We start from the raw sequence: 20,447 nt of genomic DNA on the forward strand, positions 1-20,447 counted from the left end.
TCTTTTCCCTTTCTAATGATCTCTTATTTTGTTGAGTTTATTTTAATTTTCATATAATCTCTTACTACCCACTCGATGTTTAAGGTCTGTGAAATACAAGGACAAGCTTTTTATTTCACATGCAGGAGAGATTAATAAAAAACAATGAGAGGTGATGAGACGTGAATTGAAATCATGAAGGTCTTTGCAGTGAAATACAAAGACAACACTGCAAAAAACCCATGGGGGATGAGTTGAGAGAAGCACAACGTTAGGCGCAGGAGCCTCCTGTAGCCCCCTACCATGGTGTTAACGTAGGCCTGCTCCTTCTCGCTAAGGATGGACACCAGCTTGGCCTTCTCCTGGTCGCAGCGCTCCCACGCCGTGTGGAAGTCCACGATGTCCGTGTCGTTGTAGTAGTAGCAGAAGCGGTCGTGCTTCCTCCACCCCGGGTTCACGCCGCAGTCGGGTGCTGGGGTTCAAAGTAACAGGGTGGTACGGTGGAGCAGTGTTCATGGGCGGGCGACTCCCAGCATTAAAAAGGTGCATTAAAGGCCTAGTGTCAACCGACAGGCGTCCTTGAGCAATACGGCCCTCTAGCCTGTACCGACCCCTGAATGACCTGTCGCTGGATTCACCGCAAGTTGCTGGAGATAAGAGTGCCTGACTAAATGAGTCAGTAGCCAACAGAACACAAAGGACTATGGTCTTAAAGCAGTGGTTCTCGACCGTGTTGGCGCCGAGACATGTTGTGTCATGCCCACACCCACTTAAAGTTGGAGGGAATGATTTAGAAAAGGCTCCTTTATGACTAGGTACATAAGCAGCCGTTTTCTCGACATTTCAAAGTATCACATGGTATGGAGGTAGATTTGTGTCTTTATTATGCAATCAAAAATAATAGGTTTGAGAGCAAAACTTTCCACACTGCAATCAAAAAATAGATTTGAGAGCAAAACTATCGACACTGCAATCAAAAAATGTTTTATTGCAATATAAATTAATGTGATAAAAAAAATATTAATGGGAATCCAAAAGTTTTGTTGCAAACCCAAAAGTTTTGTTTGCAAATCCAAAAGTTTTGTTTGCGAATCCAAAAGTTTTGTTTGCGAATCAAAAAGCTTTGTTTGCGAATCCTAAAGTTTTGCTTGCGAATCCAAAAGCTTTGCTTGCTGTTCAGCTGAATCTCGTGGGCGGGACCTACGCCGAAAGATGTAAGACACGTCTCTATTGGCCAGTCTTGATCGGAGTGACAGCTTGGCAACATCCGAAAAGCCGCTGCCCCCCGACCGCCTCCAGAAGCAGATTGTCGGCCTGTTCGTTTGTGCCTCTCAATCCGCGGCGGCGGTCAACAACATCGCCCTGCTCTCCTCTGCCATGGTCTCCTTGTCGGCTGACAGGGAGGCCTACGGGATTTTCAGGGCATGCAAGCGCGCGCACGGGACAAGCCCATAAGGCGAAGCCTAGACGGCGTAGCCTACATGAAATAGAACTCCCTCTCTCGTTACTGTGGATGTTGCCAAGCTGTCACTCCGATCGAGACTGGCCAATAGAGACGTGTCTTACATCTTTTGGCGTACGTCCCGCCCACGAGATTCAGCTCAACAGCAAGCAAAGCTTTTGGATTCGCAAGCAAAACTTTAGGATTCGCAAGCAAAGCTTTTTGATTCGCAAACAAAACTTTTGGATTCGCAAACAAAACTTTTGGATTTGCAAACAAAACTTTTGGGTTTGCAAACAAAACTTTTGGATTCCCATTAATATTTTTTTTATCACATTAATTTATCTTGCAATAAAACATTTTTTGATTGCAGTGTCGATAGTTTTGCTCTCAAATCTATTTTTTGATTGCAGTGTGGAAAGTTTTGCTCTCAAACCTATTATTTTTGATTGCATAATAAAGACAAAAATCTACCTCCATAACATGGATTCAGGCTCCTAAAATTTGTCAAAACTGCATTGGAAAAGGCCATGAAGACGCAAATCTTTAATGCTACTAAATGAATGACAACATTATTAACGCAAAATAAATGTTGGCCTACATGAATACAACATAAATAAAAAATATTCATAATAAAATAATAGAGGTAGGGGTTAGTTCCTACCAGGGACGGGTGGAGGGGGGATGGGGGGCAGGATGGGGGTGGTCCCCTTGGCGATCATGCAGATCCAGTCCTGGTGGGCGTCACAGTTGAGGTCGTTCCACCAGGAGAGGGTGCCGTTGGCGCTGCTCACCATCTCCACGCAGTTCTCCCGGCCCTCGTGGTCGTTGGGCTCCCCGGGGCCCCAGTTGGTGTGGGACACTGGGGAGCCGTCGGTCCAGGTATAGCCTGGGAGACGATGGCATACCTCCAGGGTCAGTGGGAACCATCATGAGACACCAGTATACCTCCAGGCTCAGTGGTTACCATCGTGTGTGTGTGTGTGTGTGTGTGTGCGCGTGCGTGCGTGCGTGTGTGTTTCTGTGTGTGTGTGTGTGTGTGTGTGTGTGTGTGTATGTGTGTGTGTGTGTGTGTGTGTGTGCGTGCGTGCGTGTGTGTGTTTCTGTGTGTGTGTGTGTGTGTATGCGTGTGAGTGCGTGCGTGTGTGTGTATGCACTTGTGTGTATGCACTTGTGTGTGTGTGTGTGTGTGTGTGTGTACTTGTGCGTGTGTGTTTGATGTGTAACGCACCTCCCGCCGTGGGGTTGTGCGAGAGGCCGATCCACTTGCTGGTGCCCTTGGTGTAGAGGGAGAGGAACTCCTCCTCCGCCTGCAGGTTGATGCTGACCAGCCGGGCCCCCCGGGACACGCAGTCCTCCTGGGCAGCACCCCAGCTCTTCCTGCGAGAGAAGTCCACGTTGTGGAAGAGCTGGGAGACACACAGACAGGTCAGAGACACAGACAGGTCAGAGACACAGACAGGTCAGAGACACACACAGGTCAGAGACACAAACAGGTCAGAGACACAGACAGGTCAGAGACACAGACAGGTCAGAGCCACAGACAGGTCAGAGACACAGATAGATCAGAGACAGAGACAGGCCAGACACACAGACAGGTCAGTGACACAGACAGGTTTGAGACACACACAGCTCAGAGACAAGGATAGATGGGCAGAGAGAGGGGGGGGGGGGGGGGGGGAGACAGACAGACAGACAAACAGCCACAGACATCCAAAGTCAGACAGACAGACAGCTACCCTGTAGCAGTGTCTGAAGTGGCTCTTGGAGGTCCAGGAGTCGGAGCAGCCCCCGGCAGGGGGCGGGGTCGGGGGCTTAGTGGGCGGGGTGATGTCAGGTCTGGGCCTCTCACAGACGAAGCTGAACGGCTCCAAGCACGATTTGTCGTCCCAGAAACCACCGATGGCCCCCGTTGTCATAGCAACGCAGGTACCCTGGCCACTATCTATTCAGGAACGAGAGCGGTTCAGGATTAGCGACGCGAGGCCAGTCTCCAGGTCTCACCGGCGCACATCGTGGTTCTGGCCCTGAGCCGGTGCTCAGTGCTCGAGGCTAAATATGAATAACATATTTATCAAGAAGAATTTAAACAAAATATTGATTCAAATTCTTTACACCCTTAATAAATAGAAGGAAGTTCACAGCGAACAAGGAGAGCCGAAGTCTTTAAAAAAATATGACGGCAAGGGTAACAAGCAAACTTTTTATATGTATGCTTTTTTTTATAGATAACTTTTCTCATATTAGAGTACATTTCTGCCTTACTTCTAACCGGATTCAGCAACAGCGAAGATAGCAAGAGCCTTAATCTGATTGGCTGGAGTCTTTTGTACAAAGCAAGGCCATCTTTGCAATAACTTTGCAGAGATTTTGCGGCTATTAACCGCAAGAACGCAAAATCTAACATCAGGAGGATCTCGAGAGGCAAGAGGAGGACGGCTGGAAACCAAAATACAAGATTCATACTGGGACGCGGTACCTGGCTGGTCCCGGTCCCAGTGGGTGAAGGTCAGGGGGGCGTCGTTCTCCCAGAAGTAGTCCACCCCTCCGGTCGGCCCTCCCTGGGCCCGCAGACCCAGCCACCAGAAGCCCGTCTTCCCCGACAGCGTCACCGTGAAGTGGGCCTGCTCATAGCTGCCAGGGGAGAACGGAGACACCATGTCCTTGATGCCTCGCTTACTCCTCAGCCCTGACCCTCTCTCGCAGGGCCGGAGCACCAAATTCTGGGCCCTGTATACAAGAGGTACTGATGGCCCCCCGCCGAATTCCCCCTACCAGCCCCCTGCGCCGAATCGTTGACGGGGGGGGGAACAATCGTTGACGGGGGGGGGTGTATATATACACACATAATATGTTATTATTAACATGCCTGTATCTAAAGTATTTATTTATTATATTATTGTTTTATGCTGCTGCCTAAACACAGTTTAACAGTCCGTCCAAAGTTAAGAGAGACTGTTAAACTGATTCAGGCCTTTACAAAGACACCTTTGTGCGGGCTCGTGTGCGTGCTTAGGTGCATGCGTGCGTGCTTGTGTGTGCGTGGGTTAGCCACACTCACATGTCCCCGATGTGCAGCAGGAAGGCGCCCTGCTCCTTACAGAAGTCCTTGGCGTCGGACCAGCTCCTGGCCGTCTCCTCCAGCCAGTAGCAGGCGTAGCCGTATGCGTCCCAGCCCTGCAGACACACACGAGGAACGCCTTGAGGAGGACCAACCTGCCCGCAGCGTCATCCCAGTCGCACCGCTGCAGTGTTCTCATCCCCCCATGGAAACCCGAGCACAGACAGCGTCCTAGTCGGCCTAAGAACCCGAGTACTGACCCAGTTATTTTCTGTCTTATAAAAAGCTGAATGATACGCTAGCAGAAATCCGAACTCGGATGAAATGGAATAAGTGGACATGTGCGACATAACTGGATTCTAACTCATAGAATGATTCTAAATGTTGTTCTAAACAATCATAAGTCAAACCTTTTACAACAGAAATAAGTATGAGTGTTCTGTGGACTCTTGGACTGAAGAGGCGCTCCTCTACCTGCGGGCAGCCGTACACAGTGGGCTCCACGGAGGGCAGGGGGGAGTGGGCCCTGGGTGCTTTGCAGATGTAGGTGTTGAGCTCAGTGCAGGCCACGTCGTTCCACCGGCCCGACTGCAGCAGGAGGTACACGCGCAAAGACATCCGTCAGTCTTATCAAACAACGACAACTGGGGTCCGACAATGCAGAAACTATGGAGGAAACGGCATGGAAGTGGTCTTCAGCCGTGTCTTTAATGCAATGCTATTTAAAATTAGCTTTCTTTCAAAGAGATTCAAAGCGAATACATGCTGTTAAAGAGCAGGCTGGGGTCAGAGGGCATCCTGCTCAAGGGTCAACCCACACAGTGTAGATGGCGGACGTCTGGGGAATCGAACCCGGGGCCTTTTCGTCTAGCTCCTCACCTCATAGAGCATCTCCACACAGTCCTCCCTGAAGCCGTCGTGGTTGTTGGGCTGGCCGGGCTCCCAGTGGGTGAAGGAGGTCATGTGACCGTCAGACCACGTGTAGAAGCCCACCTGCAGCGGGTCGTGCAGGCCGGTCCACACGTCGCCGGTGGCTGAGGAGGAGGGACGGAACACAGCGAGGGCCATCGCAGGTCAATCGCCTGACAGCAATACAAGTTTAATAAACTAATAACTTTCTGAATGTTGGAATCAAAAACCTTTTCGGTAAGTGAATCCTTTTCTAACAGCCTGACACGAGCTCAATGGTGTCCGTCTGATTAAATATCTTAATAATGACAAGAGGATGAATTGCTGCAATAACAATAGGTATCCATGGATCCATGCACTGTTATAGGGACCCTGTTATGCTGCGCCCTTTATTTCTATATTCTTTAAAAAACAGAGTCACAAGGTGCTTCACAATATTCAATATATTGCATTATATATATAATATAATATACCATACGATGCAGGTACAAAATCTGTTAACAGAAATGTCACTTACACAGAAAATGCAATAAGAACATGGATTTCAAGAATGAACAACAAGAAAAACATCTAAGAACATTAAAGGATTTAAATAGACATTATCAAACTTATTGGTGTAACAATAAGGTGACATGGCCACTCTTCTCCTCACCCATGTACAGGTAGCTCTCCAGCCAGCTCTGCTCGGTCATGGAGAGGATGGACACTAGCTCCGCCCCCAGGCCGCGGCAGGCTTGGCGGGCGCTGACCCACGTCTTCTGCACGCTGAACGGCTTGTAGCAGAACCCTCCGAACTCATACCAGTCCGGCCCGGAGCACCGCACCTCTGCACGCACAAAGACGTTCACAAAAACCTCAAAATGGGACTGATTGATTTGGATGATTTATACCCTTTTTGCCCCAAATTAATTGATCGATAATATTTAATGTATTGTTAAATTTTTTCAAAATGATTAGGATTGGTACTTTTTCAGATTTGAACGTGTGTGTGTGTATGTTTGTGTGCGTATGTGTAAGTGTGTGTGTGTGTGTGTGTGCGTGCGTGTGCGTGCGTGTGCGTGTGCATGCGTGTGTGTTAGTGTGGGAATCGATGAATAACATTGAATGTATTGTTCAATGCTTTTAATGTGAACAAGTCTGCTGCTTTTCATCAGCGTCCGATCAACGCAGAAACACTTACCCCCGTCGGTGAACGTGTAAGACCCTGAATACGTCCCATCGAACCTGTGGAAAGGGAACACATACGCTCAACACCTCGACCAGTGTCTGACAGACGTGAGGGACGCTGTGGTTCCCAGGAGGTACATACTGTCTGGACGTGATGCCGTTGCGGTTGGAGCCGGGGTAGAAGTCCTGTCCCGGGAGCTTCAGCAGGGTGGTGTCCCCGCCCACATCATCCACCACCACGCCCGCGTGCACGGCCGCCGCACAGATGTTGGAGTCCTGACCGATTCAGACGGATAGGACCGAAAGATATCAACCAACAGCAAGATATTCAGATAGGTGGACAGACACAGAGAGACCAGAAGACAGACCGATGGTAAGACAGGACAATAGAAAGACAGACAGACGGGTAAATAGATAGACAGAGAGCTCCCCTACTACCTCTCGATACACAGACGTTCCATACACTCTGTAGCTCTCTTTAGAACAGCCTGCCGGACAGTGGACTCTGAAACAAGATCAACATCAACACCACCACTGTCATCAACATACACCTTGACCAAGAAGAACAATTTTTTTTTTATCATGTCATTGCACCGTTTATATTCTTTGTATTGTTAAGCACCTCATATAAAGTTTTTTGCACGAGGGGCTACATAAATAAAGTTTGATTTGACTTGATTTGTCTAAATGCTTACGCCATGCGATCGTTGGCAGGGTTAAAGTTGGGCCTGTTGGCGCAGGTCACGGCGTCTGTGGAGTTTAAAAACACCTGCTGGTCAGACATGAACACCAACAACACACACACACACGCGACCACGCCGTCCTTCTCCTTGCATTCATGGATCCAAAGCATTGTCCGGCGGGCCCTTACAGTCGGGCGTGCACCCCAGGACCTCGAAGCGCAGGCCGGCCTGGGCGTTGTGCTCCAGCGGGAGGACGCGGATGTACTGGGCGGACACGGGCGTGCCGAGGAGCTGGGTGTCGGCCGAGTTCCTGTCCTGGGACCCTGGGAAGAACTGGACGGGACCGGAGCCGCATCGCCGTTAGCAACAGCCCGGGGTCATGGGTTAAAGCGTGGCCCTCCGGAGGACCGCAGTCCTGAACCTACCTCCCCGTCGGCGGTGTAGGCCGCCCAGGCCGAGCCGTCCAGGCTGTGCTGGATCTTGAACTTGGTGACCCAGTGGTCGTTGTCGGGACAGCCCTGGATCACGATGCCCGTGATCTTCCTGACCTGGCCCAGGTCCGCCTGGATCCAGCTGGCGCTGTCTTGTTTTCATTAAAAGGGAGAACCCCAAAATATGTATTTTCATTTGAAACTCAGAAATGGGCTCATTAGCTTGTTTTTCTAGAGTAGTCCTTTTCTATTGGCTGCACAACCTAGTTCAAAAGTGTGTGAGTTTGGTTTGACAATGTTTGACCACTCCCCTCACACCTGCGCCTATGGAAACCAAAGTGACAGTTTTTCCTGAACCTTTACGACACACTTTTTTAAACCGGAGGCTGAGGTTCCTTAATAAGTCCCCTTTAACCCTCTAAATGGATATTGGCGAGATGAAATTCAAATTACAATGGTGTGTTACCTTGCACAATAACACCCTTATTATAGACGGTTATTTACACCCAGAGACAGACCATATACTATGACATATCACTATATTTATCACTTCATTGTTATTTTGTTTACAAAAACAATTGGTTGTTGTGGCCATTTCTAGCATGTTAGCGTCCTGTGCTACTGTAAGCTACACACTTTGGAGAGCTGATAAGGGGTGCCTTCTGGTCGGTCTACCTACCGCTGGTCGAGGGCCTCCAGCAGGCGCTGCCGTGCAGGCGGCCCTTGTCCGGGGTGGAGGGGCCCCAGGAGGAGGAGGCCCTGAGCTGGGAGTCGGAGATGTTCCCGTCCTCCACTCCAAGGCCCCGCAAGCACACTGAAGGCAGACAGACGGCGGGACACACACTCAGGCCCTGGCAGGGTAGCATGTGTTGCACGCATATTACCTACATTGCTATCGGGGTAATTGTTCTGATTTGGGTGTTTATTTGCAGTGATTTTTTTTATATAATATAACTGATTTCTGATAGTTTATTTTAGTCTTTGAGTATTTTTAAAAGGGCTTCAGAAATAAAATGTATTAATTTATCATGTTTTCATTCATACTCATATTATGATTGGTATTATCATTATTATGTTGATACTACGATACAACTATTACTGTTATTAATTGGCAAGTAACGACTACTTAAGCTTGAGTGGAGAAAACCAACTAGATAGAAAAACAAAATGCCAGTGGGTGGGGGATTGTGGGTATTGTAGGAAAGGAGGGACCACAAACTGCGCACCCATCTGTTCACAGCTGTAGGTGATCCTCAGGTACTTGGAGACTTGGGGACACGGGTCATTCTCCGTGTGGGCGTACGCAAAGCAGAACGCACGCTTGTCACAGTTCTTCCTAATGAGGGGGAGGACGCCGTCCACTTGGCATTTGCCTGCAGACCAATCATAGGGAGGGAGGGAAACCATTGAATAGCGATATTCAATGGTGTCCTAGCTATTCGTGGAACCATTGAATAGCTCTATCGCTATTCAATGGTTCCACGACGTACTGTGCAGGTCAAACCACAGGGCCGTGTCAGGACGGATGCAAAATAACGTTTTTTGATTGTTCACGTCCACAATAGTTGCTAAAAAATGAGAAAATGTTACAAAATTACGATTTTATCGTTTCTTTGGGCTCACGCTACAAACACGAGCAAATTGTCCGTCCGCACGTGTGGAAGACCACAGCGCCCTCGGGCAGGCCTACCTCCCCCTGAGCCGTCCAGGAGCGGGCAGAGGTCGGTGCTGTCCCGTCCGTAGAAGGCAGACTGGATGTTGATGAGGCTGTTCTGAGGGCAGTGGAGGGCCATGGTGGAGTCCTGGCACGCCAGGGCCGTCATGAACCCTGGGAGCACAGAGGCACCCCGTCACACTCCTTATACCCACGGGGGGAGGCAGCCTCAACGCATACAAGGTAGTGATGGAGTCGTTTAGGGCTGTGTGTGTGTGTGTGTGTGTGTGTGTGTGTGTGTGTGTGTGTGTGTGTGTGTGTGTGTGTGTGTGTGTGTGTGTGTGTGTGTGTGTGTGTGTGTGTGTGTGTGTGTGTGTGTGTGTGTGTGTTCAAGTGTGGATGGAGGATGAATTGTTGCATTAAAAATGACTTTGTGGATGGGTGGGTGGATACATAGATGAATGGGTGAATGAATGAATGAATGAATGGGTGGGAGGACGGACGGATGGATAATTGGATAGAGTTCACCACACCTCTCCATGTCACCATATTTTCAAGATGTAAGAAAAACGAATGAGGCTGAAAAAATACTCTAAATTAAACTAAACTAAAACCCCAATAAGAGTGTCTCACGTACCGTCATGTGGTGGTGGAGGTTCAGGAGTGTTTCCTGTTGGAGGTGGAGCAGGGAAGGGGGGGGGGGGGGGATGTGAGATGGAGTTGTTAATGCTCACAGTTGTAAGAGTGTTACTATGCAACCATGGCAACAATGCGTGTGTGGCCCCCCCACCTCTCCTTTTGCAGATGTAGCCTCTGTTGAGTTCACACTTGTCGTCGTTCCACTTCCCGCCGTTGATCTGCATGGACAGGCAGTCTTCCCCGTCGGCGTTGTCTGGGTTGCCTGGGGGCACAAGACCACGATTATATCAACGTAACACAAGCAAAGGAAAACCAAACCCTCCTGTTTGAGCTGCTCCCCCTCCCACCACCACCTTTTTTACGTCACGTGTAACCCGCGTGTGTCAATAAAGTTGTACCCGAGCTCCAGTGGATGTATCTGAAGGGGGAGCCGTCCGACCAGCCCCAGCCGCCCTCCACGATGGAGTCGTGACCGCCCATCCACATGGCGGTCCCCGTGGGACTCAGACCCACCATGCCTGCATGACACACCGTACAGCCGAGTCACACACACCACCTTGACCTCATGCACAAAACACAACGTGTCTAGCAAACAACAAGACACAGGCCTGTGGACAGGGTTCACTGAAGGTGGACATATTGGACATATTCGGACAAGATCTGTGTTTTCTTAGTATTAGTATTCGGGGGGGACACGACCACCCCAAGAGAATGCGTGGTTACGCCCATGCACAGCGCGAGGGGGGTGGGGGGGTTAGAGGTGTGAAGTTACCCTGGAGGAAGGCCTGCTCGTAGGGGTCGGTGATGCTGACGAGGTCCCCCCCCTGGTTGAAGCAGTCGGCCCGGGACTCGGCCCAGGGCCTCATGGACAGGTAGTTGAACAGGTAGCAGTAGTCGTTGAAGGGGTCGGGGGTCCAGAAACCACACTTCTGGTTCCAGCCTAGACAGACAAAGCATTGGGGTTCACAAACAGGTGCTGGAGGTTAGACTGGGGAGTTGTGACGAGAGAGAGAGAGCAGAAAAGAGCATCAGAGAGCAAGGTTTTGAGACTAACCCCTCTCCCAACGTTTCTCCGCCATTGAGAATTGTTACATTTCATTCAACTGTGGTTGACAGGTAAGATGGATGCCCTGTACCATTCTGGGAAGTTTTTGTCTGATGTGAGCATGAAGCGTTCTAAAATCAAAAAGGTAAAATAAAGAGCCAGGCGCAGTCAACTCAAAATATATATATAGCTAATTTCACTCAATCCAAGCCGATGTAAGGCTATTTCAACCTCAAATTAAAGCCCTAAAATCGTATCTACAGCCCCGTTAACTGGACTATGAAACATTGTCGGCTAAATTTTTTTTTACGTGTGTGTGTGCGTGCGTGCGTGCGTATGTCTGTGTGCATGCGTGTGTGTGTGTGTGCGTGCTTGTCTACCTGGTCCAGAGGTCGGAGGCTGGGGTGGTCCCTGTCCTTTGGCTGTGGAGGAATCAAAATAAAATCAGACACTATTAATAATTTAATTCAGAAGGAGATGATTTGTAGATTTGAATTGTTGTCTTGTAACCGAAAGGTTGCGAGTTCGATCCCCAGCTCCTCCTAGCTGAGTGTTGATGTGTCCCTGAGCAAGACACTTAACCCTAACTGCTCCTGACAAGCTGGCTGTCGCCTTGCATGGTTGACTCTCCCGTCGGTGTGTCAATGTGTGTATTAACCGATGTAAGTCGCTTTGGATAAAAGCGTCTGCTAAATGCCCTAATTGTAATTTAGATGAAAAGCGGGAGTTCACCGCACGTTTTTTGCAGACAAACTCCTTGGCGGAGGAGCAGAAGTCATCGCTGAGTGTTCCCGGCTCGGGGTGGTTCATCCCTCGGACCTGGACACAGTCCTCGTTGTTCTGCCAGTTGTCTGGTTGGTCCGGCCCCCATAAAAGGAAATCCTGACACACGCAAAGGATCACTGTACCATCGATGTGTTTTGAAATGAAGCACAGTTCAAGAGGCTTAAAACGATATGCTAACTTATGCAAACACGTAGACGTGGAGGGCTACAGGATCCTTTTCTAACACGTTTGCAGAACGACCATGAATTGAAACATTTCTAGAACTTTAAAAGAGTTGTATATTGTTGATGACTTACAGCCGGTGTACCATCTGAGTACACAAAGAGGTTCTCCACGTTGATGTCGTTCAGGCCCAGCCAGGCCTCTCCTGGCAGGTGGGCTGAACACAGGAAAGACTTGATTTAGCCGTTATAAGTTGACTTATGGGTCAGCTTAGCTCAGGAGGTAGAGCAGTTGTCTTGTAACCGAAAGGTTGCTAGTTCGATCCCTAGCTGAGTGTTGATGTGTCCCTGAGCAAGACACTTAACCCTAACTTCTCCTGACGAGCTGGCATGGTTGACTGCCGTTGGTGTGTCAATGTGTGTATCAACCAATGTAAGCGTCTGCTAAATGCCGTAAATGTAAATGACTTACTCATTTATCTAAAACATGCAATGATAGATTCCTTCAATGTCCATTAGGTGTGTCGTTGTGTAGTCATGTTTTCTGCACGATAACAACACAAATAATGTACAGTGGGCTGAGTTTGAGGCAACAAACGACATACTTCTACTCCAGTAAGTAATATTGACAAGTTCTTAAAGGAAAAGAAAATCCTAAAACCGATGTAAAGTGAATGGCCAACATAGTAGTGCTATTGACTGAGCCTGCTCCAAACTAAACATGTTTTAAACGTAGGATATGATGTCGATATTTCCTGTGGGTGTCCTGTATGGTCTGCTGGTTCTCCCCTAAAGGCTCTGGAAGCGTCTCCTGACCTGTGAGGAAGCTGAGCTCCGCCTGGTCGTGGAGGCTGGCCAGGTGTCCTGACTGACTGGCGCAGTAGGACTCCGCCTCCTGCCAGTGGAAGGTGTGCTCCGTGTCAAAGTGGTAGCAGAAGTCTTTGTACAGCAGGTAGCCAGGGTCGCAGCTGAAACCTGGAAGGGGGGGGGGGAGATGGTCAGAAAGCTTTTTCGAGTAGTTCTATCTTTCATAATCATCGTCAACATCACCGTCGTCGTCATTATCATCAACGTCATCCTCATCACCATTATCTGCAACATTATCGTCATTCGTCATTATCATCGTCATTATCCTCATCAACATCATAATCATCTTCATTATCATCCTCATTCACAAACATCATCATCTTCATCATTATCATCACTTCATCACTTATTGATTCCCATCTTCATCATCGTCAACCTTATCTTCATCAATGGTATCCTCATCAACATTATCATCATCACCATCTTCATTAACATTCTCATCAACAACATAACTCCCATCACTAATGTAAAAAACAGCACAACATTCTCATCAATGACCCAGTAAACAAACACATGAATGTGGGTGACCTGGTGGCTGCGTGGGCTTCACGTTCTGCCCCCCGGTCATCTCACACATGTAGGCCAGGCTCTTGAAGCAGGTGGTGGTCTCCCACATCCCTGCGTAGTTCCCTGGTGAGGAGAGCCACAGCAACAGCCCAGTGAACAAACCAACCTCCATACCGACGTCCCCTCCTCTAACCTCCAGGACCACAGCATGCCTTCCTACCTGTGAAGATCTGCCCACAGTCCCAGACTTTGTCCGTGTTCCGGGGCGAACCGGGCCCCCAGTTGGTGAGGGTGAGGGGGCTGCGGTCCACCCAGGCCCAGGTTCCGTCCGTCTCCTTGTCTGGTACCACACAAAGCACAACGGGAACATGAGCACAAGAAGAGACTCAACAGAACGGTTCAGGAGGCCAGCTCTGTGGTGGGACGCCCCATCGACCGGGTAGAGGAGGGGGGGGGGGGGGGGGGGGGGTGGGAGGAGAGTGATGGGGAAGCTGTCCTCTCTGATGTGGAATACACCCATCCTGGTGTATGACCCTCTGACCGCACTGGGCAGCTCCTTCAGGGACAGGCCGCTCAACCCGCGGGGTGTGAGGCCAACACTCATTCACTCTTGTGAAACATCAATGTACACTAAACAGATATCAATACATGAGTTCCCTATGTGCAATAATGTCAATAATGAGACATTGCCAACCTGTTTGCTTATTTATCGTATCTTCTTTACATTCTAGCTCACTTTTTGTAACACTGCAATTTTAACCACTGTGTGCTTGGTAAAGGATGATCTTCTAATGTTATGGTATGAACCATCCTTATTGATTATAATTTCAATGGTAATTAGTGGTTGTTCCATCTAAAGTATTGTATTCAGTACCTGATAGGCCGATCCAGAGGTCAGGAATATCTATGTGATGAAGGTCAGGGAGGAAGCCATTGATGTAGTACTGCTCCTCCTGGCTACACACATTGGGTCATACACAACACACAGAGTATAGTGAGATCAGGGTGTCTATTGGATTTACACAAGAATGACAAATTACTCTTTATTAAGGGATTGATTGATTGATGAATTTATTGAAAATAAAATAAAATGACATTAAATATACAGAAGTAAATTAACATTGAATGTAATCAATTCAATTCAATGTTATGAAATGTTTTAACATGAATACAATTCAAATAAATGAAATCAAACCAATCGTGCAAATTCAGTGCATTCATTGAGTCGCCACACTGGATGCACCGTCTAACACCGTTCTATAAATTCAAACCCATCATTCCCAACCCGCTGGCGGCTCTGTGATATACGTTTCAGCACTGCTCAAAACCTCAAATCCACTCCCCCCCGTTATACTAATCACAGAACAACACCTAAAGTCAAACCCCCCCCCTGTTACCTGTTGATGATGACCAGGTGTGCTGAAAGGTCCGTGCACCTGGTCTGGGCCTCGTACCAGGTGGTCAGCAGGGCGGTGTTACTGACCAGCCAGTAACAACTTCCTGCAAAGCTCTGCCAGCCAGCCGGGCAGATGGCTGGAGGGATCGGAGCACAGAGATAAAGAGGGTGAACACCTCTTTATCTCTTGGGGTGACATTGAACCCAGAACCCAGAACCTTTATGGGTTTGGGTCCCAGAACCCGGTAGGGTTCTGGGACCCAAACCCATAAAGGTTCTGGGACTCGTATTCCGAAACGCTTATATGGAAACAAGAACGACACACAAAAAAGCTGACTTACTGTTGAGTGCTCTCTTGCACATGTAGGGCCGTTCATATCGGCACACATGGGCTCTCCACTCTCCAAACCTAGAGCCCTTAATCAGCGCGGCGCACGTGCCGGCCTGCAGGTCACTGATGATGGAGGGAGAGATCCATTCAATACAATACTACGTCTCACCATTATTGTCCCATGCACATGAATACAATAACAAGCATCATTTTGTGATTATTGCAAAAACAATATGCTCACTATGTTACACCGCGGAAGATCATGGTGTAACATGGGATTGGGCCAGACCCATTTCTACCCCTTACCCCTTCCCCTTACCCCTTCAAAACAAGGGGGAGGGCTAAGGGGAAGGGGTAAGGGGTAAGGGGTAAGGGGTAAGGGGTAAGGGGTAGAAATGGGATTGGGCTTAAAGTAAGTCAGTTAAAGGGGTCCCATGTGGCAGCATGGCGCTGTGTGTGGGGCCCTCACATGGGGGAGGGCTGTTCCGGGGCCCAGTTGGTCCAGGTGGACGGGGAAGCATCCGACCAGGAAAATGCAACGTTGCCCACTTCAACTTGACAGGAGAGTTTGTTGCATTTCTGGAACAACAAAAAACACATGTTCAAATCTCTGGACACAACAATTTGGGCGTGACCAATATTGAAAACGGCATCAGCTCCTTTATAATAAGGGCATATAAGCTTAACCATAATTATTTATACGTATGGTAATTGTAAAGGATAGATGGACTGCATTTATATAGCGCTTTTATAACAAGTGGGCACTCGATATAAGTGCCTTCCAATATTGCCTAACATGCACCCATTCACACACGGCGGTGTAAACCATGCAAGGCGACAGCTCATGGGGTGCAGTCAGGGTTGGGTGCCTTGCTCAAGGATGATGTTAACCATGGCGAGGCAAGACGTGCAGCTCAATACAGCCGGGCTAGTAAGATTTCAGCACTACTTCAAGTTAGGAAGCCAATAAATCAGTATTAAGCCTTAACTAACAGTTAACTTATGATCTAGTTATCATTTACTAATGGTGGTTTACAAATGCTGTTCATGTAAACTAATGAAATGTTGGTTTTAGCTTATACATTTGGTTTCAAGCGTGATCCATTTTCATTAATTACAATTCATTAATCAATCATAATTAATTTAAGTACAATCAAAAATGACTGCCATGAACCCATGTGTGATTTATTAAGTAGATTTGCTCATGCTCCTCACCAGTGTAGAGAAGCCGAGCCAGAGATCCATGGGGGAGAGGCCCAGAATCCCCGAGACAAACTCCTCTTCCTGGGTGGAGCTGAGGGACAACAGGTCGCCCCCCTCCTTCAGGCAGTCGTGGCGCGCTGCCAGCCAGCTCTTGGTGGTCTCTGACTTGAGCTTGTAGCAGTAGGACCCGAAGTCAGTCCACCCGTTGGCCACGTCACACTGGACGGGAGGGTTGGCTGAGAGGGGGGAAGTGGACCAAACATTTAGCTGTAGAAGAACTTTACATGAGCACTTTAACCAAGCCTATTGAATGAACAAGTGAAAGAGCAAGAGCTAAAGTTTACATTTAGGGCATTAAGCAGACACTTATCCAAAGTGACTTACAATAAGCACATTTGTCAAAAGAAAGAGAAACAACAATATATAGCTGTCTGTACAGTAATGATGTTCATAGTAACAAGTACCAAGCGCTTAGTTAACTCATTCCCCGTATACAACAGATAGCTAGCATATGATGCTAGATGATACTAAGTACTATTTTTTAAGTGCCAGGACGTACAACATACAATAAGTGTGTACAGTAAGTGTCAGAGTGCGTACATAAAGTGCCAGATCGAGCAAGTGAGTGAATGAAAGAGTAGATTGATGATGTTTTTCTTTTTACATTTGATTTGATGTATTTAGAAAACAAAGGTAGATAATAGCAACAGTGTCCTTAATTTCAATGTGGTCCTCGATGTTACAATATAGCAGTCAGAAAAAATAAGAACATGCATTATAACACTGAAAATACCTTCACAACAGTGATTAGAAAGATAAGATTTCTCAAAGAATAGAAGTGATTACCTTCTAAAATATAAAGTTTACCTTTGTCGTCGAAAAATTTCGACCTGCCCATCACTGATAGTGATGTGACAGACTGAATAGAAGACTGATATGGCGATGAAGTGAATAATTTAATCTATGAATTAATGTATCTTAGAACAGGAATACTTCAATGTCCGCACAGAAAACCGAGGAATAAACCAAGGAGCCGGTGTCCTGGATGTGGGACTCACGGTTTGTGACCTTGCAGATGTATTTCAGAGCAGTGTCGCATCGTTCGTCGGTCCACAGACCCTGACTGGCCCCTAACACCTGGCCACAGTCCTGCCCGGGTTCCTTGCCCCAGTTGTCAGGCTGGCCCGGGACCCAGTATCTGGAGAGGGGAGGGGAGGGGGAGAGGGGGGAGGAGAGAAGAGGAGTGGGGGGAGGAGAGAGGAAGGGGGAGAGAGTAGAGGGGGGAGAGGATAAGAGAGAGGCGGGAGAGGAGAGGGAGGAGGGGGGGAGAGGGAAGAAGAGGGGAGAGGACAGGGAGGAGGGGAGGAGAGGACAGGGAGGAGGGGAGGAGAGGAGAGGGAGGAGGGGAGGAGAGGAGAGAAGGAGAGAGGAGAACAAGGAGACGACAGAAGAGGAGACGACAGGGGAGGAGAGGGAAAGGGGTAATGAGCTCCATGCACATGTTCTTCAGCTGTCCCTCACCCTCAGCCCGGACGGTGTTAGGTAAAGATCACAGCTCAACATACACCAGGCTCTCTATGAAGGGGCTCCCGTCCGTCCAATCCCACTGGCCCTCCATCACGCGGTCGTTGAGGCCGATCCAGTAGCTATTGCCGTCCAGCTGGGATCTCACCCATTGCTAGAATAAGGTCAAGCAGCATCCCATATTATTTGGGTACCTTGCAATTTCAATCCTCTCCTTGAGACTAATGCCTTTTGTAACAAAGCCCCTGACAATTAAACATACTTTTAAACGCACAATATATCATTCATCATTGTTATTTATTCGGTACGTAAATCTTTTTTTAATACAATTATATTTCAAATTATTTTCTGAGCAGAATGTGTGTGTGTGTGTGTGTGTGTGTGTGTGTGTGTGTGTGCGTGTGCGTGCGCGCGCGTACCCTCTCCTGATAGGTCTGGATGCTCATCAGATCTCCGCCCAGAGTCAAGCAGGACGCGTGGGCTTGGTTCCATGACTTGGGCTCCACAGAGAAGTAGTAACACCTCCCTTGGTAGGGCCTCCAGCCCGGCTCACACTGGCTGTAGACTGAAACACCACCACCCGTGAACATTACACCACCATACACCAGTACATTGTATTTGTGTATGACCTTATTAAAACTGCCTGTTTACTTTTTGAACTTCGATTTTTACTCTTCTTTGCTTGTTTACATTTTAATTTAGCTTTTTTATCATGTAATTCGTAACACGTTGTAATTACTGCTTTTCTTCGGTGAGCCCTTCGTAAAATTGTTTTTAAAAGGTTCTATGTAGTATTGCTTATTTTATCCAGTGCCATTCGTGCGGCCGAGGTCAACACTTTTGTTCTAATCGACTCTCAGTCGAGGACTGTAAAACAGTATAGATGCTTGTGTGCACCTTTAAGGTTGGTCGTTTAACAATGAAGTTGTCATTCATTAAATCTATATATTCATCATAAACATGCAGCATTATGGTTCTTAAAATCCAAAACGTCCACACCTTTAAGATGAAGAACCTTTAGCGGTAATGTTTGACTTTAACAACGTGACAGGAAGATCACATGTTTTGGGCATTTTTAATGACTTTACAGGAGTCAAAGATCAGCAGGAGAGATTATTTACTATTCCTTAATTCCAATCTCAATCATAACAATTCCTTATTCCATGCGAATAAACTCAGCAGAAAAGCTAGAAATCGATATTTACCATAAAAAATTTGTAGAGAAAAAACCAAGATGGAATAGATACAATAAATGGTTAAACTTTTCCCCTAAATTACATACCAATAACCTTTCTGTCCATTTCAACTTTTGAGATTAAAATGGAGTTTTGAACAGTTTTCCTTTTTACAAAAGGCTTTTTCCTAATAATAACTGTTGTTAATCTTGTTATAATCTCTAGTAGATAAATATCTAAAGTTGCATCTAATCTAGATGCTTTAAAATTAAAGCTTTCAGTCCCTGTAGTTAATGCAATATAGATAGCTGTTGTAGAAGTATGAAACATTTTTGGCCAAATAACACTTTATCAACAAACTCAGTAGATCGTTCTTAAAAAAACAATGCATTTAACACCAACTGATTATATAAATGCATATCTCAAATTATACAGAAACAGATTACACTTGTGCACAACATTATGAATGCACACATAAAACAAATCTAAAGATCCCTTTAAAACACTTGCACATACATTAGTTTTGTCCAACTGTACCTGAGCCTGTGTGCTGTCTGTTTGGGGCAGGTACTATCTACCAGATCATATCAAATTAAAACATTTCAAAATAAAAGTCTTACCACAAGCAAGCAAGGCATAAAGGGAGAGGATTCTCAGCAGCATTCTTCAGGTTCACCCAACAAGGCGATGCGTTCTTGTCGGTTGGGCTCTTACAGCCTATCCCCACACATCCCACAAGATGCGTCTTTTTGGAAGTGTTCACGAACAGTCACTTGGCCTGGTGTACTACAAGCTGCTAATTGACCAGCGTTATGAGTATTCAGTCCTTTCGAAACTGGTTTTCTAACCTCCCTCTTTCCCAGAGTCCAAAGACTGACTGCTGTAAATACAGGAGAGGCCACCTGACTGCTGACTGAAGGACTGGATCCATCCTTTAAGGGATGCTAGGAGTGTCAGAAGATACAATTTTATGACCATAACATTGGTAAATGATGTCCATTACAAGGTCAAAGAAAAGCTGCAAAACAAGGTATAGACAAAATTACAAATGGCGTTATACAATTTGATTTGAATTAGAAACTGATTGAAAATATCAAACGGAACTTGATTTGAAGTGCATTCAAATACTTGCTTGGCTCCACATATACTTCCGAAAGGAGTAATGTTTGCTATATAGAGAAACTTATTACTAATACAAAAATATATATATTCTTATCTTGGCAAATACAATTTTCATTATCAAAAGTAAACTTCAGACAATCAAAACTCAAAGTCCAGAAAAAGATGTCTAATAACATAAATAAATGCTACGGTGAAGTGGTACTTTAACATAATGACACAAGAGGAAAGATTAGAAAGGGTAATCACATGTATCTGAAATCTATTACTATGGTCTGAATTCAGCATTTTAAATGGCCATCTACATTGAACATAAACAGTTTATTTATTTTCCTCCTCCGCGCCCATTAGCTCCTGAAAAACAGTTCC

The 20,447-nt window shown here is 47.0% G+C and overlaps 1 protein-coding gene across 1 annotated transcript in view; it reads right to left on the reverse strand.

Moving 5' to 3' along the window:
* The window catches only part of LOC115532166 (macrophage mannose receptor 1), a 33,623-nt gene extending 13,368 nt beyond the window's left edge, over positions 1-20,255 (reverse strand). The window contains exons 1-37 of the mRNA XM_030341739.1: positions 19,580-20,255; positions 18,204-18,349; positions 17,826-17,938; positions 17,319-17,458; positions 16,273-16,496; positions 15,527-15,636; positions 15,068-15,180; positions 14,728-14,863; positions 14,205-14,287; positions 13,551-13,670; positions 13,352-13,453; positions 12,773-12,931; positions 12,092-12,174; positions 11,747-11,891; positions 11,390-11,431; positions 10,737-10,904; positions 10,363-10,482; positions 10,116-10,226; positions 9,963-9,995; positions 9,362-9,499; positions 8,898-9,044; positions 8,351-8,485; positions 7,666-7,823; positions 7,429-7,573; positions 7,253-7,307; positions 6,996-7,062; positions 6,700-6,833; positions 6,571-6,614; positions 6,043-6,216; positions 5,361-5,515; positions 4,956-5,069; positions 4,482-4,597; positions 3,900-4,054; positions 3,160-3,365; positions 2,652-2,829; positions 2,085-2,309; positions 282-451 (exon numbers count right to left, since the gene is read on the reverse strand). Of these exons, the coding sequence (XP_030197599.1) occupies positions 282-451; positions 2,085-2,309; positions 2,652-2,829; positions 3,160-3,365; positions 3,900-4,054; positions 4,482-4,597; positions 4,956-5,069; positions 5,361-5,515; positions 6,043-6,216; positions 6,571-6,614; positions 6,700-6,833; positions 6,996-7,062; positions 7,253-7,307; positions 7,429-7,573; positions 7,666-7,823; positions 8,351-8,485; positions 8,898-9,044; positions 9,362-9,499; positions 9,963-9,995; positions 10,116-10,226; positions 10,363-10,482; positions 10,737-10,904; positions 11,390-11,431; positions 11,747-11,891; positions 12,092-12,174; positions 12,773-12,931; positions 13,352-13,453; positions 13,551-13,670; positions 14,205-14,287; positions 14,728-14,863; positions 15,068-15,180; positions 15,527-15,636; positions 16,273-16,496; positions 17,319-17,458; positions 17,826-17,938; positions 18,204-18,349; positions 19,580-19,622 (4,707 nt within the window). The 5' untranslated portion in view covers positions 19,623-20,255. The remainder of the gene's footprint in view (positions 1-281; positions 452-2,084; positions 2,310-2,651; positions 2,830-3,159; positions 3,366-3,899; positions 4,055-4,481; positions 4,598-4,955; positions 5,070-5,360; positions 5,516-6,042; positions 6,217-6,570; positions 6,615-6,699; positions 6,834-6,995; positions 7,063-7,252; positions 7,308-7,428; positions 7,574-7,665; positions 7,824-8,350; positions 8,486-8,897; positions 9,045-9,361; positions 9,500-9,962; positions 9,996-10,115; positions 10,227-10,362; positions 10,483-10,736; positions 10,905-11,389; positions 11,432-11,746; positions 11,892-12,091; positions 12,175-12,772; positions 12,932-13,351; positions 13,454-13,550; positions 13,671-14,204; positions 14,288-14,727; positions 14,864-15,067; positions 15,181-15,526; positions 15,637-16,272; positions 16,497-17,318; positions 17,459-17,825; positions 17,939-18,203; positions 18,350-19,579) is intronic.
* Between the last annotated feature and the right edge of the window lie 192 nt (positions 20,256-20,447).

The sequence above is a fragment of the Gadus morhua genome, chromosome 19 (genome assembly GCF_902167405.1).
Source record: "Gadus morhua chromosome 19, gadMor3.0, whole genome shotgun sequence".
Lineage (NCBI taxonomy): Eukaryota > Metazoa > Chordata > Actinopteri > Gadiformes > Gadidae > Gadus > Gadus morhua.